The sequence below is a fragment of the Gopherus evgoodei genome, chromosome 1 (assembly GCF_007399415.2).
Source record: "Gopherus evgoodei ecotype Sinaloan lineage chromosome 1, rGopEvg1_v1.p, whole genome shotgun sequence".
Lineage (NCBI taxonomy): Eukaryota > Metazoa > Chordata > Testudines > Testudinidae > Gopherus > Gopherus evgoodei.
The window spans coordinates 319255256-319272614 of NC_044322.1; the positions used below are offsets into that span (position 1 = coordinate 319255256).

General features: G+C 44.4%; 1 protein-coding gene across 4 annotated transcripts in view; it reads left to right on the forward strand.

Moving 5' to 3' along the window:
• Positions 1–480: 480 nt before the first annotated feature.
• CAV1 (caveolin 1) overlaps positions 481–17359 on the forward strand; it is a 39652-nt gene continuing 22773 nt past the window's right edge. Inside the window, exons 1-2 of one of the 4 annotated variants that reach the window (XM_030549059.1) lie at positions 481–584; positions 2079–2243. In XM_030549059.1, coding sequence (XP_030404919.1) covers positions 555–584; positions 2079–2243 — 195 coding nt within the window. In that variant the 5' untranslated portion in view covers positions 481–554. The other 3 variants (XM_030549061.1, XM_030549058.1, XM_030549060.1) reach the window with 3 other exon arrangements.

A 17359-nucleotide genomic window follows, 5' to 3' on the forward strand; every position in this document is an offset into this window, starting at 1 on the left:
CTCTGAAACACCAAGGCAACCGTTTTAGTACACACTATCTGGTGACCTGAAACAGGATTTATGGAGGCTTCTGACTGCGACCCAGAGAGCACAGAGACAGCTCTGAAGAGCTTGTCATCCTAGGGCTAAAATTTGGTGCCTTTCCAGCACCACCGCCCTCGCAACATGCCGACGTGCTGCAAAGTGAATACATCGATTTTCCTTTTCGAAGCAAGCAGCAGCCTGGATCGCTGTGTGGAGCGGTTGGCAAAGCAACCTCGCCCCAGGTTTCAAGATCTGCACAGGCAGAACAAGGTTGGGAAAGTCCAGTTTCAGGATTTTTTTTCCCTTTCCACCCCCTGCAGCTCCCAGAGTTTAGGGATGTGCCTAGACCCACCATTGCTGTCATCCTAGCCAAAAGCGAGCAGAACAAACCCTGGCCGGCGGCCAGCTGTCTCACTTATAGCTACCTCCCCCTCGCTTGCTTTTTACAATACAGCATCTTCCTTTCTCTGCTCGTCTAAATTGTAGCGCAGTGAAACCTCAGTCAGACTCTCCACCAAGCCCAGGACAGCATGTCTGGTAGCCAATACGTAGACCCAGAGGTAGGATTTTCCTTGGGATCCTTTAAAAAGTCAGTTTCAGTTCAGATACTTCTCGTTCCTGCTTCCTCCTGCCTCCAAGTACCTGCTTCAGCTATCGCTGGCTTGGCTTCTCCGGGCATTCTTGGCACTTTTCTTTACTAATCTTGCTCTTGACCGGCCGTAACCCCTTCCAGCGAAGGAGATAGGCTGGGTGCTTGGGAGGGGTGATTAGAGATAAGGAGAGCAAGCGGGGGTTATTTGTCCATGTTGCTGGCTCTCCGAGGAAACCCGATTATTATTCGGCACCTTTGGGGAAGTTCCTCTCCCCATCCAGAGCCGATCGCTTTCCCTTCGTCCGGCTCTTTAGCTTGTATTTGTAAACGTCTCTGTAGGGAACCGCGTCGCTCCGCAAAGCGAAAGCGTCAGGTGAAGCTCTGACAGTTTGTTTCGTGGGCTGTTCATGTAGCAGCGGGGTGTTTTCCAGGCAGCACTAGTGACATGTTGCACAAGGAGCAAAGGGCACCACCAGTCCCACCTGAGCAGGCCGCTCTGTCCGCTGCAGCCTGTGGGGAAGGGGGTATGCTCTGCCCGCTGCAGCCCCGTGGGGAAGGGGGTATGCTCTGCCCGCTGCAGCCTGTGGGGAAGGGGGTATGCTCTGCCCGCTGCAGCCTGTGGGGAAGGGGGTATGCTCTGCCCGCTGCAGCCCTGTGGGGAAGGGGGTATGCTCTGCCCGCTGCAGCCTGTGGGGAAGGGGGAATGCTCTGCCCCGGCAGCCAGACTCCTTGGCAGCCCTGGGGAAGAGTATTTGACAAGGGCTCAGGCGACCCGTGCCAGGGGCTCTGGTGTGATGAAATGTGGGACTCGCCCCAGGGGGCTGGAGGATGAGCTCAGGGACTTGGAGCTGCAGTTGGCTGGGCTGGAGATGGGAGCCCAGTGAGGGACCCGGCGCAGAGCCCTAGGCTGGAGATCGGCCTGAGATGGGGGGACAGACCTGAGCCCCAGGTTGGAGATCGCCCTGAGATGGGGGGACAGAGCTGAGATCCCGGGGGTAGGGACCGAGACAGCCCCCGGGGGCTGGAAATGGCCCGGCTCAGAGAGCTGGCGTTGCCGGGATGGGGGTGGGGGTGGGGGGGCCGAGCGGGACAGGGCGGCGGTGGCTGGGGCATGGAGCGGGCGCGGATTCAGCCGTGCCCCGCACATTCTCCTTGGGGGCGAGGGCGCGGCGGGCGGGGCGGGCTGGGCGCCGGCCGCCGGCGCGCGCTGGCAGGGGACCCCTGGCGGTGGGAGTCGGTGCTCTGCCCGGCCCCGCGCGAGCGAGCGAGGGAGCGAGCGAGGGGTGTGGTGTGGGCAGCTTTTATCGGTTTAAAAAGCCAGCCGGGGGGCAGGCTCGGCGCTGAAGGGTCCCTGGCTCCGCGCACGCTGCAGCCCCGCCGCTGGATGAGCTCGTGACACTCCCCGCCACCGCCCAGCCCCGGGGAGTGCCTCATCTCTGCCCCGCTCCCGTGCCGTCCCCAGGGACTCCTGTACACCGCGCCCGTCCGGGAGCAAGGGAACATCTACAAACCCCACAACAAGAGCATGGCCGAGGAGCTGAACGAGAAGACGATGCACGACGTGCACACCAAGGAGATCGACCTGGTCAGTCGGGACCCCAAGCGGCTCAACGACGACGTGGTCAAGGTAAGGATTAAAAGGCAGGAAACGCGGGAGATGGGGGCAGAGAAGCTGGGGCCGTTTTGCTGTTATGGGGGATTGATTTGTTTATTTTGCTACAGCAGCCCCGAGTGCCGGGGGCACGGTGTTTGCAGAGGTGCCAGGGACGGAACTGATAACATTGGTGACAGTTCATTGCTTCCCTTCCCTCCACCACCTGCTGTCCCGGCAAACCATTTAAGAAAGGGGAGGAGGGGAGCACTCTACTGCATCGGGTTAAATAGCCTCCTGTCAGTCACTACGTTAATTGTGGCCATTTGGGCTAGCTGGGGAGCTTGCAGCTGGTGGGAGCGCAACAGACTGGGGGCAGGGGGGGACACCCGCTAAGTGACTGAACCCGCGCTCCGTGTTCCATTGCAATGGAACCTGTTGCGAGAACGCGAGGGAAGCAGGGCATTCAGCACCATCCGCACCGCCTGCTACTCAGCCAGCGTGTTTTCTGGGCAGCTCTAAACGGTAACCTACTAGCTTTCGAGCCAGTAGTGCAAGCTGAACAAAATGCAGCTATCACTGGGGGGGAGGGGAGAGGAATGCCCCATTACAGAACCCACGGGCTGAGTGAACTGTCCTCCTGTTGCAGTCAAACTGGCTGCAAATGTTTGTTGGTAGTGGGTTGTGGTGTGGTGGGGGTGAGACATGGAACGAACATTACCATATTTAACCCAGGAAGGGAGATTTTACTGGCCAGCAATGATTCCTATAAATACCTTATAAAGAAATGGCCAGAAAATAGGGGGGGGCAAAAATCAGGTGGAACTCAGATTACACTTAAGGATTTCTCTACACTCCTTTTCTGTGGAATAGCTTTTCCCTGATCCAGATGCACACAGCTCACTTTTCCTAAGCCAATTGTTGGCAAAACCATAACTCCTGGTTATTTTTTTTTCTGCAGTACTGAAACGATAAAAACAGGCAATAAATTAGCAAAAGCTCAATGTGACTGTGCCTGGACCTCTGGTCAGAGTTTTAATTCCAATTTTGAATTCCAATTCCATTTCAGCAAATCTGGGATAATGGATAATGTTGCCTGGGCCCATCTGGGTCAGAGAAACCCTGGAGCTGATCCCTCATTAGCAGGGGAATGTCCTTCAAATTTGTTGGAATCTGGGGAAACAGCAGATATCCACTCAATGCTAACCTGTTTCAGATCCAGAGTCATATAGTGCAATCCTAGTTCATCCTGCCTCTAGGATGGGAGGTAAAGCCTGTTTATTCAGGTACTTTCAAGGAAACATTTCATTCTCTCTGTATCAGAAGAATTTCACTTTTGTTGATTTTCAAGGCAGGTTGGTGAGATGATTTAGATCTCTAGGGCCGCTAATCCGGAAAGGTACAGAGCGCTCTTAAATCTCACTGACTGCAACAACATTTGAAGGCATTTATCGCAGCAGAAGCTCTCTGCCTTGCTGGATCAAGCCCTAAAAGTTTTTGCAGGCAGATGGTATGCTCATAGGGCTATATCCATAACTTTGCCTTTACAATCTAGAAACAAAAGAAGTTGAATTCTGTACACACTGAAAAATGGTCTACAAAAGATACAGAATAGTGCAAATCTTAATTTCCAAGCTAACAACTTGTTTTTATAAACCAAGAATTTTGTTTTCCTTTTGGTTGTGGAAGAGGCGCTGTAGGGGGAGAGCTATGTGAGAGTTCAGAGAGGAGCATGCTAGTGCTCATGTAACCCACATACCTCCAGGGTGTGATGTTCTAGCCCATCTAAGTGGCACCCAACCCACTTAGAGAGAGCGATTAATGAGTCTGCTCTACAGCCTTAGCTACGGACCACATGGCTTTTAGCTGATGTAGTAGAGGCTCATGCATTTAGCTCCAGAGGTCCCAGGTTTGATGCTGCCCACCAATGACCGGGGACTGTGGGTGTTACACTCACTATGTGATGCAGCAGTGGTAGTAGAAGTCCCCTGCAACTAAACCTTCTGAGTATGAGTCATAGCCCCCAGGCAGGCTGGAATCTGGATATCCACAGAACAGAACTAAACAGAGAGAGAAAAATCCTACTGGGAAAAGAAGCAGATCGCTGATGGGGGGAAAAGAAAATAGCTGTCTTAAAGGAAACTGAAATTTACAAAGCACATCCCTTCCACCCACCTACAGGGCCAAGCCCTGCGGATGGTTGTTTGTTACTCCCAGTGACCCAAAAGAAAGTTAGAAAATAAGAATTATAGGAATTAAAAAAAATCAAAACCTTTGGTCTCTCTCTGAAACAATCTGGATCCCTCTTATCCACAAATGTGCCACTTGCAAACACCCTAAAAGTGCCCACCAACCAACCAATCAAAAAACTGATATTGCTTCCAAAGTATGCCCATCCCAGTGAGTGAGTGTCAGGCAATGTCAGTATCATATCAAGACAGCGTTCAGATCCCCACTTTCAGTAACGTTTAGAGAGATAAGGTGGGTGAGGTAATATCTTTTATTGGACCAACTTCTTTTGGTGAGAGAGAGAAGCTTTCGAGCTACACAAGGTATCCAACTTTTGTTTTTTTACTAACAGCAACATTTGCAAAATTCGTAGGGCAATTGGAAAAACAACATTTTCCTACCTAGTTACAAGACATGCAACAATTTATTTTGCTGTTTCTTTCACAGATAGGTCCAATTTGCAAACTTTAGATCCAAATTTCCAGCTTCATTGGCTACTGCTTCTAAGTTCAGCTCTTTAAGGGGCAACCATAAAGTTCATATCTAGATCAAAGCTTTCTGAAAGCTTCTGGAGAGGCAGTGTAGTCTCGTGGGCAGGACTTGATGGGGTGTCAGGTGTTCTGGGTTCTGCTTCTGTCTCAACCACTAGCTGGCTGTGTTGCCTTGAGCAAGTAATTCTGCTTTTATTCCCCCTGACATTTTTCCATCTCATCTACTTAGCTGTTCAGGGCAGAGAGTGTCTCAGGGCAGCAAATGTGTTTGTACAGTACCTACCACAATAGGTCTGCAGTCTCAGCTGGAGTCTGTAGGTGCTACCATACAAGTAATAAACTATACAAGTAATATTACAATACAAGTAATACACAAATAGTACAAGTTCAGGGATGTAAGGAGTCAGAGTTTTGATTCAGGCCTATCTCTGCTTTGTTTAAAATATTTGTGTTTCACCAGATTCAGAACTTTCAGCTTTTTACTCAGCATTCATGCATTTCTTGCCACTGTGTTATGAGAATCAGAGAGTAACATGGGGGCAAGTAAATCAACCATGAAAAGTAAATGATTAGACAGAGAACAAGGGATCCGCTCTTTAAGCAGCTCTTTAAAAAGGCCTCAGTGTTGCCTGCACTCAAAAAAATCTCATAACAAGTTTTAAAAATAACCCTAGTTTGTGAGAAGCAGAGGATGTGTTCCCCTGGTGTACATCATCCTGAGTCTGCCACACAGTTCACTGCATTTGCACAGTGTCCTCTGCACCAGATAAATAGGCTGTATGGAGCACAGCAGTAAAGCAAGGTGCTATCAGATAGGTAGGAATCAAGAAAAGGGCATACCCCTGCTCCTGATCTGTACTGACACTGGAGGATTGTAGGAGCTTGACTCTAAAGCTAAAGATATTGGTGACCTCAGCTTCAGTCACACTATGACTTTAAAAGATCTGTGAAATGGAAGCTAAGTGCCATACTAATTCATGAAAAGCTGACTAAATGACCTGATTTATTTTAGCATTGGGGTGTATATTAGAACTCACTGTACCTAAGGCCCTCTCAGTTAAGGTGAAAAGGCAGCAGGGTGTGGGATTCTATGTGGCAGCAAAACAGCTGGAGAAGAGGAGGAAGCGGCATTGAAATACCTCAGATTTGAGCCTCAGATCCTAAGGTGATGTCCCCCTTATAAGTACCTTCAATAGCTAGTATTACCCCTGTCCAATCTCTGACTGTGGGATGAGAGTGGGAGGAGAAAGAATCTTTCAACATCTGGCATTTCCTCATGCTCACAAAAGGCCGCATTCTACAAGATGCCAAGTGCCCCTGACTGGGCAACATGATGCAGTATGAGGTTCTAAATTAACTAATATGCTCAAATCTCTTCATGTGTGTACAACATTGTGTATTCATGAGGCTGTGTGAGAGAAAAACAACTTGCTTTAAGCAGTGCTATGAGTTGCCTACACCGCACCATTTGGATTGAATTAACATAGGGGGAATACTGCAAAACTTTTCCAGGGGTATTCTCAGTGTTGTCAATGAATTAGCTTCAGCCATGTGCTCAGCTCTCATGTCAGCTTTCAGTGAACATTCACATGATCAAATTTTATTGGCATGAATGTTCACGGGACATGAATTTCATAGTTAAATGCATGAGTAGTTCCCAAATTGAATTTGAAAACTGACATACAGAAGTATTTGTGTGCTTCCACACTTGTCAAATCAGGGAAAAGAAACAATACCACATGACTTATTTCATAGACTCATAGACTTTAAGGCCAGAAGGGCCTTTAAGGCCTGTCCAATCCCCGCTAACCAATAGAGCTCAACTAGTGTATACTCATACTAAGCTGTTTGATGTCTATAGAGTTAAAAAATTGCCATAAAATTCATAAAATATTTTCAAACAACAAATACATCTAAAAAAACTGAAACATTTGTGTATATTTCATTAGCAGAAAAATATCTGCGACATTTGTCAAATATATTTGTTCCAAACTTTTTACTCAGCTCCAAATTGAACATTGTTGTCTCATGTTATTTTTTGAAATAACAGTCCTTTACAAATAAAACAGTCAGCACCTCTGCAATTTTATTTTTCTTATGCACTCAGATACTCTGGTGATGGAGGCCATATAAGTTTGTAAAGAGGGAGGAAATAAAAGTAATTCTGTTGGCTTGCCACTGAGTGCCAGATTTTCCTGGTTTATTTGCTGCATGGTCTACATTATAAAAAATGACCGCTAATTTTGTGTCCAGCCCCTGGGTACCCAACTTGAGAGTCTAATTTATGAGTGCTGAGCACCTTTACCCCCTATTTGAAGTTGTGGGTTCTCAACGTCTCAGAAAAACATGCCTTGCTGTCTCAGGTTGGACACCAAAATTGAGGCACCAAAAACTAGTGGTTCTTTTCAAAATGTAGGCTTCCATGGTATCTATGTTAAGTTCTTCTTTCCATCATGCAAATTTATTACCATTTATTCTAAAGTTACAATTTTTCTGAGAGGATGTTCTTCATCCACTTAGAAGAAAGTGGGGTAAAATGCTTAGTTATATGTGTGCAAACCCACTGAAGTCAATGGAGTCACATACATGTAGGAGAACCAAATTTGGCTTGTCTTTGTTTATACATTCTTTTAAAAACTTAGCTCAATTTGCATAACGAATTTGAAAGTGAGTTTTGGTGCAACATTTTGATATAGAGAGATACGAAGATATGCTGGAATCTCATGAGTATGTAAAGATTCTCTGCTTATCAGAATCTAAATCATTTTCAGCTGAAGCCAGACTTTACATCTACAAGAAGGCACTTTGTGAGGGTTAAAGTCTATACTAATTTCTTCAGTCAGAAATCATTTGGGGTAGAGGTATAGGAAGGAGGGGTAGAGTGTAACGTCAACCCCCTTGTGAGACCCACATAAGTCCAGGCAAAACTGTAGTCCTAGCATTCCGTGGGAGGACAGAGAATGCTCCCGGCTCTGTTTCCTCTGAGATGAAGGGGAGGGAGCTAGCAGATGAGGTAATGGCTCCATCTACCTGACAGTGGAATTGGCCAGCCAGCTGGAAGGTAGTAATGAGTTCTAGCAGCAGGCGTACTGCCTCTGCACCTAGGAGATCCTGGGGACATTCTGTAGTACACAGAACAGCCTTACAGCTATATAGCTCATATATCACAATCTGAGCTGTACTCTGTGCTTTCTATGCCACGTTCTTCACCTCTGTGAGAGGAGACGCAACCATTAATATGTGTATCACAATAGTGACCTTTCTCACAAACCCCTAATGGTTCTCATCTGCCTTTTATCATTCCCCAAGAGGCCAATATTCACCTGTGGCTGGCTAAGGGGGAAGGGATGCTTTCTTCATGAGGACTTTCTCACTCTCTGCACTTCCCAAAATTGTGCCCCACAACACACTCTGATTTTTTTCCATCTTAGGGCCAAATTATGGTGCTGAAATCCTCCGGAGTACTGTGGCCTGGGGAATACTTTGAGTGTTCCAGCAGTGGTGGAGGAAGACATTCTGCCTGCATAAGGCATAATGACTTCACTGGTGCTGGGAAAAGCATAGTGAGGAGCAGGTTTCTTTGAACCTTTAAATATATGTAGCCTACCCTCCTCCAGCTATTCCTTGTTTCTGACACAAGCTGGGTGGGCTATGTCCAGCCTCCCAGCCCACTCAGCCATGCCACCTCAGCACCAGTATGCACTACCAGCAATGATACAGCTATCTGGTTCCCACTCCTTGGTCATGAGCACAACTAGCCAGATTATGACTGTCCCCTACAAGGGTGTGTTAGATAAGAAATGTCTATTGCACCTCCTGGAAAACCCATGCAAGGCCATCCACAACTTGGTTTTTATTTTGTTTTTAAAAAGCAATGACCACCAACTATTTACTGCCTAAGAGACCCTTCTTTCTAGGAAACATCTCCTGGCTTTACTACAGTTACAAACAACAAGGAGTTTTTGCACCTAGTTTAATTTGCAAAAGCGTTTATCATTGTTGCTGAAATACAATTAAGCATTCAGTCCTTCCACTTCAACAGTTTATTCAGCTCGATGCAGTTCAGCTCACTACAGGATCAAACATATTCCAGAAACTTTGATCGGATGTGAACAAACATCACATACACCATTTACACTGGTATCAGGGAGGGCACTACTATCAGTCTGTACAATGAGCCATGCTGGCCTGGCACTCCCCCTTTATGTATCTTAAAACAAGACTTGGCAGAATTTGATTTTTTTAGATATAATTTTGACAGATAATATCAGTGTTTATTTGTAAACATTTTTTCTATTTTTATTTATTAAAAATTTCACGGTTGTGGGAAATTATGTGTGGGAGTGTCAGACAATAGGATAGGTCAGACAAGAATAATTTAATGACAGTAGACATTGATTTCAAAAAGTTAAACTGTATAACCATTAAAGTAGAAACTATCAACATCACGTCAAAATGTACAGAGTAAATATCCTTAAATCAAACTCTCCTAAGTTCTCGCTCAGCATTTTTCTTACTTTGCCTATCTGTACATTTCTGTTATTATCAATGGAAATATTTTTCATTGGTTTGTGTGTGTGGTGAAATTGACATTTTACTGCCATTTACAGATAAAAATCTAATCTTTCCAAGCCTACTTAAAAACATTTATGACTCCCATCAATGGCTAAAAAGAGAAAGTCAGTGCTGAAGGCAATATTAAGTCAAAATAATCACCTCATCTAATACTTTGCATCTAGGCAGTCAGACACCTTTGTGTTGATTGCAGCATGAATACAGAGATAGATTTCTAGACAGACAGAGCATCTTCCATTTAATGATTGAAAGAATATTTTAGTTCACAAACCTTCTGTGAAGAAAGTCAGTTTTGTCATCCATGTTTTACAGATGGGAGAGCTAAGGCACAGAAAGATTGTGGCTTGTCCATAGTCAGTGACAGAGCCAGGAATAGAATCCAGGGATCAAACTAGATGAAATAAGAGAAAATCCGGAGCTCTGCCAGGACTTTTCTTCCATCAGGAATGGATGAGATTTAATATACAGTCCTTTTCCTTTGTTTCTGCACAGTGCTGACAGTTTCTTAATGTCAAATATTAACTTGCAAGTGTTTATTTGGTTCCTTAATTGTACATGGTCCCAGAAGTTCGGACAAACTTTGCCGACCCATGCACTCTGGTGGCCTTGTTCAAATGATGCTTCCATAACTAGTTCTGGATTCAGGGGGTAGGAGATTGATTCACCACTGCAGTACTCCAGTGCTATATCAGGATACATACACTGGTTTGGAACTGGAGTAATGTAGCGAGGGAATTGAGGCAGAACACAGCTCTTCCGAAACATCAATCTTCCCTTACATGGAAAGCAAGGAAGTATTGGGTACTCTTTTGCTGGACTTGGAAGTTTAATCATCCGTAAGGATTACAGTGGTTAACCAGTAATTGTGTTTATTCTGATCAAAGCCTCTTTTTGAAATATTTTGTTTATATTTAAGCTCTCATCATAATTAAACCCTTATGCATTGGCTTCCTGTTTAACACCAATGAATATGATTCATAACTCAATAGGAAAATGTTTATTTATTTGCTATGGTGACATAACTAACTATTCAGTACCGATGCTTATTGTATTAGCATTTTTACACTGCCCCAAATTATACCAGGTGCTTCACAGAAGGCAAACGTTATAGCCAACATAATTTGACAAATTTCATGTAACACATGAACTTTAAAAACACTTTGACAAGCTCAAGTTGGAATTATCAGTGGGTAAATGTCATTTTGGGGCAGAATTTCCTGTATGATCTATAGTGTTGAACTCTTTAGCTCACAATTCTTCATTAACAAAACTGAGAGTTCTGTTACATGAACATGTAAGGAGTATGCAATAGAGAGATCGCCACATCAGGTCCAAAAAGAGTATTTTACACTTTGACACTTTTCAAGCAATAAGAAGCAATACACCATACAAAACTGGGTTATATGAAGCTATAGAACTAGGAGCGCCTGCTAACTGAAGAGAAAATCCATATCAATTAAGTTAATCCCAGTATTTATCTGTACCCTCCAATGGCCAGCCTCTTAATAACTTTAAATGGTAGCCCTTTTTATAGGCAGAGGGGCAATTTCATCTGTGGTGTAACTCTTTGACTTCAAGGGAATTGTATGTGGGATGAGTTTGGTCTGTAGTCTTATGCTTATCTGGCACACATGCTATGTTTTCAGACAAGTGGGAACTGATAAATTCAGCTTCTCAAATAGAAAGCGAGAAGATAGCATCACAGCTTAAGGTGAAAGCATCACATTCTCTATTCAGACTGCTGCTGTGCTCAATTTAAACTGGTATTTTCAAAAGAGCCCAAGGGAGCATCAGTGGGCTTTGGGCACCTACTTCCCGCAGGCTCCTCCGAAATCCTTGCCCTCACTCCCAACAAATAACAAGACGCACAGTCCATTTGCACACCACACACAGTTACTATTTCCTATTGGCCCCATTTCTCTGCTCCCAATCCTTTTATGAGCTCCACAGAGATAGATCTCTGTTCCTGTGCAGAGCTCATTGCAGGAGCAAGGCCCTAGACTCATAGTGTATAGGAATTATAACAATATTTAAAAATAAATAGTTTTAACACTGTTACTTGAGGATCTGTAATTTAAGGCCTTCCATAAAAAAATTCTAACAGAAGAATGCAGAGACAAATATTTTTAAAAGGATCAGAAAAGTTAGACTTTAAACAGCTCTATGCACCTTGTATTAATGCTACCTTCAGTTCTAGGCATGGCAGGTGAAAAACAGGGAGGGGGCACTTGAGGGGAACAAGAGAGAGAAAATTGTTACATATAATTATGGCAATCAAAGGGAAATTGTTTATTTCAGTTGATGTAGTGTGGCTACCCAGTGGAAACTGGGTGTTGGGAAATTATACTTCCTGAAATCAATGGCAGATTTCTCATTGACTTCAGTGTTGCCTGAATTTTACCTCATAATTATATTTTTTCTGAGTAGGAAACATTTTCAGATATCCTTGGTGTAGGTGGTTGAATCAGATGTACCAAATGATGGAGTGTGAAACGAAGTAACACAAAAAAAAGTTAAAGTTAGTTGAGAAAAGTTTCAGTATGGGGGAAATGTAATGACCTAACCTAGCTTTCAGAACACCAGATTCAAGGAAGGGAAACAGCAGCTTTGTTACCTCTATGACAAATTTACTCTGGCAACATCAAAGTAATTTTCCTAGGGAATTGGCTGGTAGGAATACACCACCTGCACAGGACGTATAGCAGTACTTCAGATAGATTCAGATGACTCCTTGGATGGATATTTCATCATATCTCTCAAGCTATATTGAGACAGACCAGGTGAGAACTTGGATAAAGGCCCTCTAAAGAATGCCTAGTTCTTGCAAGAAATTGTTGGTAAAAGCAGGTGGAATTCTCCCTGCATTCACATGCATAACTTTGCTCTCAAGAGTAGTTACAGTGACTTCAATGGGAACGCTCAACCGATCAAGTTAAGCATGTGCTAAGAAGTATATGCAGGCCTTGGGTTTTACTGAATTAATAACCCCACATAGTGTCAGGGAACAAGGTGCTATCTTTTTGGAAGGACATACAATTGGAGCTGGGTGAATTAATAGCAAATAATTTATTTGAAATGTTCACAAGCAAATCATGATTTTCTCAGATTTATTCATTATTCAAAATTGCTTACTGAATGTATCTGTGGATTGTTTACAAGCAGCCCATTGGAATGATTTGATATTCAAAACTGAATATTTGAATGGTATTGGTCAGTTTTGATTGGTTACCTGGCATATTTCTCTTTGCCGATTGGAGGAGTGTCAACCTTATAATCAGGATTCTTATTTATGAATTCAGCATTTGCTTTCTGTGAATACTCTCAAGTACTCCCTGAAGATTCATTATTTCCATGAACATTCTTGCCAGGAAACGAATTTACTAGACTAGTGTAGTGCAAGTGAAGACAAAAAGGGAAGGAAACACAATCAAAGCAAACTCACTTACAAGTTTGAGCACATATTTGTGGGATATTTTTATTTATTTATTTGCAGCATTGGGCCAGTTTTATATAAAACCAAGATTCTGACTATTTGAGACCCTCACGTTTCTTTTTTTATGCAAAAGGAAAAGTGTCATCCCGGGGGCATCTGGCTGGCTTCTGTGAAGGCAGTGGGCTCTGATGCACTGATTTCAGGGCTGGTAGCCAAAGTCTAACCTTGACTTTTGTACATATTGGTCCTGTGGTCAAAGGCAAGTTACCTCTTGTCTCATGTGTTGGAAGAGACTCTTGATACATTTCTTCCACCAGATTTACAGGTCCAGGTGATTTCCCTGTTTCTGATAAAAATTATACCATCTCTGGATACTGCTAGAGATTCCTAATCTCTAAACATCCTTGTCAAAGTATGAGGGTCTGTACTTTTGAATAGTAAGATTTTTGCCTTTGTCAAGTACCAGATTGCACCAAATGGCCAGTAGTTAAAAGAGTTAGTAGTGGGAAGCAGGACACCTGAGCATATGCATGCTGTGTGTTTTCAGGGACAAAATATAAACATGTCCCCAGAAATGCAGGTGAATATGTTTATTTGCCAGATGGTGCTGCCTCCGTCCTTGGTTCTAGTATGACAGCAAGTTTTTGTTTAAAATGGAAAACTAGTGAAGAAAATCCTCAGTTCCTCTCCCTCCACCCCCCGGCACCCAGGCACTTGCAGGGGAATGTATTACACGTCAAGGAGCAAGATATCTGGTGGAGTTTCTTGTAATATGAACAGCAGCTCACCATGCCTGTTTCCTTTTCATAAAAGCTTTGAAGCTCTGAAGTGCTATGTAATGTCAGTGCTCCAGTTTATCATAAAATCAAAATCAGTAAAATCACATGGTTGCTAGGAGCCCAGGCAAAAGAGGGAAAAAGCAGCTCAATGACACATAACCCTGCTCCATCTGCTTCAACCCCAAACCAACCCCATATCCCTCTCCTACTCTTCTCCTCTCCTCACATTCTGCAGGGATGACCTAATGTGCTTTTCCAACTTCTCGGTTCCTACGATACATGGGAATAACTGTCAGGAAGGCAGTTGGTTCTGTGTGTAGAATCATGTATTTTGCAAAGGAAGTGGGAATGTTTGAGTCAGGGGAGCATTTAAAAGTTTGGATGCATTTTATCTGCAACTATTGGGAGCTTCTTGCATAACTTTTACTTAGTTCCCAACCACCTAACAATGTTCTCCAGATTTTGTAACAGTGAATTTTCAGTATCCAAAAAGTAAGTGGAAGTACAAATAGCTAAGAACAAAATCCTCTGGACCTCCCATTAACATATTCACCAGTCTGAATCACCTCTGGTAAAATTGCATTTGTCATGGAGCTTCTCTCTCCTCCCAAATGTGACTCATAATGCAGTGCAGCTATGGTCTTCTTGGGACTATATGCATCTTTGCTTCAACTGAATTGTTTTTAAAGGAAGTTGAGTACAATGGAAAAAATTAAATGACAAACTGAGCACAATAGGGAAAGATCTTATCTCTTCCTGCTATATGTTTGTTACTAGTCTTGTAAGAATACCATATTGACATAACCTTATTCCCAGATTTGGACCTTAGCGTCCAAAATATGGGGGTTAGCATGAAAACCTCCAAGCTTAGTTACCAGCTTGGACCTGGTACCTGCTGCCACCACCCAAAAAATTAGAGTGTTTTGGGGCACTCTGGTCCCCCTGAAAAACCTTCCCTGGGAACCCCAAGACCCAAATCCCTTGAGTCTCACAACAAAGGGAAATAATCCTTTTCCCCTTCCCCCCTCCAGGTGCTCCTGGAGAGATACACAGACACAAGCTCTGTGAAACTACGCAGAGTGATTCCCCCTCTCCGTTCCCAATCCTGGAACAAAAGCACTATCCTCTTCACCCAGAGGAAATGCAAAATCAGGCTAGCAATCCAACACACAGCTCTCCCCTTGATTTCTTCCTCCCACCAATTCCCTGGTGAGTACAGACCCAATTTCCCTGAAGTAAAGAAAAACTCCAACAGGTCTTAAAAGAAAGCTTTATATAAAAAAGAAAGAAAAAATACAAATGCTCTCTCTGTATTAAGATGATACAACACAGGGTCAATTGCTTAAAAGAATATTGAATAAACAGCCTTATTCAAAAAGAATACAAATCAAAGCCCTCCAGCACTGATATTCATGCAAATACCAAAGAAAAGAAACCATAGAACTTACTATCTGATCTCTTTGTCCTTACACTTAGAAACAGAAGACTAGAAAATAGAACTACTTCTCTAAAGCTCAGAGGAAACAGGCAGACAGACAAAAGACTCAGAGACACACTTCCCTCCACCCAAGGTTGAAAAAATCCGGTTTCCTGATTGGTTCTCTGGTCAGGTGTTTCAGGTGAAAGAGACATTAACCCTTAGCTATCTGTTTATGACACGCCCCCCAAATTGCAGACAGTGGGGAAGCTCACTGGCGGCAATTTCCTTCTAGAACTTGAAAATAAACAGATTAATACAACACATGCACCTTTACATATACTACTAAGTATATAACTAACAGACTTTTACATGTTAAGAACACTTTTTAACTACTGGATTCTGGGAAACTCTCACGGGAGAGTGCATCAGCAACTTTGTTAGAAGCTCCTGTGATGTGTTGAATTTCAAAATCAAAATCTTGGAGAGCTAAACTCCAACGAAGAAGTTTCTTGTTGTTCCCCTTGGCAGTATGAAGCCACTTTAGTGCAGCATGGTCAGTTTGTAGTTGGAACCGCCGTCCCCAAACATATGGGCGTAGCTTTTCCAGGGCGTACACAATGGCATAGCATTCCTTTTCACTGACTGACCAGTGACTTTCCCTCTCAGACAGTTTCTTGCTGAGAAACACGACAGGATGGAAGTTGTGAGCTGTTGCTTCCTGCATGAGCACTGCTCCTATACCACGCTCAGATGCATCTGTGGTTACTAGGAATGGTTTGTCAAAATCCGGGGCCCTGAGCACAGGGTCAGACATGAGCATCGCCTTAAGCTGGGTAAAGGCCTTTTGACACTCATTAGTCCACTTAACGGCATTTGGCTGGGTCTTTTTGGTTAGGTCGGTCAATGGGGCAGCGATTTGGCTGTAGTGTGGTACAAATCGCCTGTAGTATCCGGCCAAGCCTAAGAAGGATTGGACCTGTTTCTTTGACCTTGGGACAGGCCACTTTTGGATAGCATCCACCTTGGCCTGTAGGGGGTTTATGGTTCCTCGACCCACCTGGTGCCCCAGGTAAGTCACTTTGTTTTGGCCTATTTGACACTTTTTGGCCTTAACAGTTAGTCCTGCCTGCCTGATGCGCTCAAAGACCTTGTTCAGGTGGAGTAGGTGTTCGGGCCAGGAGTCTGAAAAAATGGCCACATCATCGAGGTAGGCAACTGCAAATTTTCCCAGTCCAGCTAGTAGACCGTCTACCAGCCTCTGGAAGGTGGCGGGTGCATTTCGAAGGCCGAAAGGAAGGACATTGAATTCATACACCCCCGTATGGGTGACGAATGCTGACCTCTCCTTGGCAGGTTCATCTAGCGGTACTTGCCAGTACCCCTTGGTTAAGTCTATGGTAGAGATGAACTGGGCACGTCCCAACTTTTCCAATAGCTCATCAGTGCGTGGCATTGGATAGTTGTCCGGACGAGTTACCGCATTTAGCTTACGGTAGTCCACGCAAAAGCGTATTTCCCCATCTGGTTTGGGTACCAGAACCACTGGAGATGCCCATGCACTGGTAGATGAGCGGATTATACCCATCTGTAGCATGTTCTGGATCTCCCGTTCTATAGCAGCTTGGGCATGAGGAGACACCCGGTAGGGTGGGGTTCTGATTGGGTGAGCATTACCTGTATCAATGGAGTGGTATGCCCGTTCAGTCCGTCCTGGGGTGGCTGAGAACAATGGGGCGAAGCTAGTGCACAGCTCCTTGATTTGTTGCCGCTGCAGACGTTCCAGGGTGGTTGAGAGGTTCACCTCTTCCACGCCACCGTCTTTTTTCCCGTCGTAGTAGACACCGTCAGGCCACTCAGCATCATCTCCCTGGACTGTAAACTGACAAACCTGTAAGTCTCTGGAATAGAAAGGCTTGAGAGAATTAACATGGTACACTTTAGGCTTTAGTGAGGAATTGGGAAATGCTATGAGGTAGTTTACAGCTCCCAGGCGCTCTTGGACCGTGAATGGCCCTTCCCATGATGCTTCCATCTTATGGGCCTGTTGCGCCTTCAAGACCATAACCTGGTCTCCTACCTTGAAGGAACGTTCTCTGGCATGTCTGTCATACCAGGCCTTTTGCTCTTCTTGAGCATCCTTTAGGTTCTCTTTAGCAAGGGCTAAAGAGTGTCGGAGGGTGCTTTGTAGGTTGCTTACAAAGTCCAGAATGTTAGTTCCTGGAGAA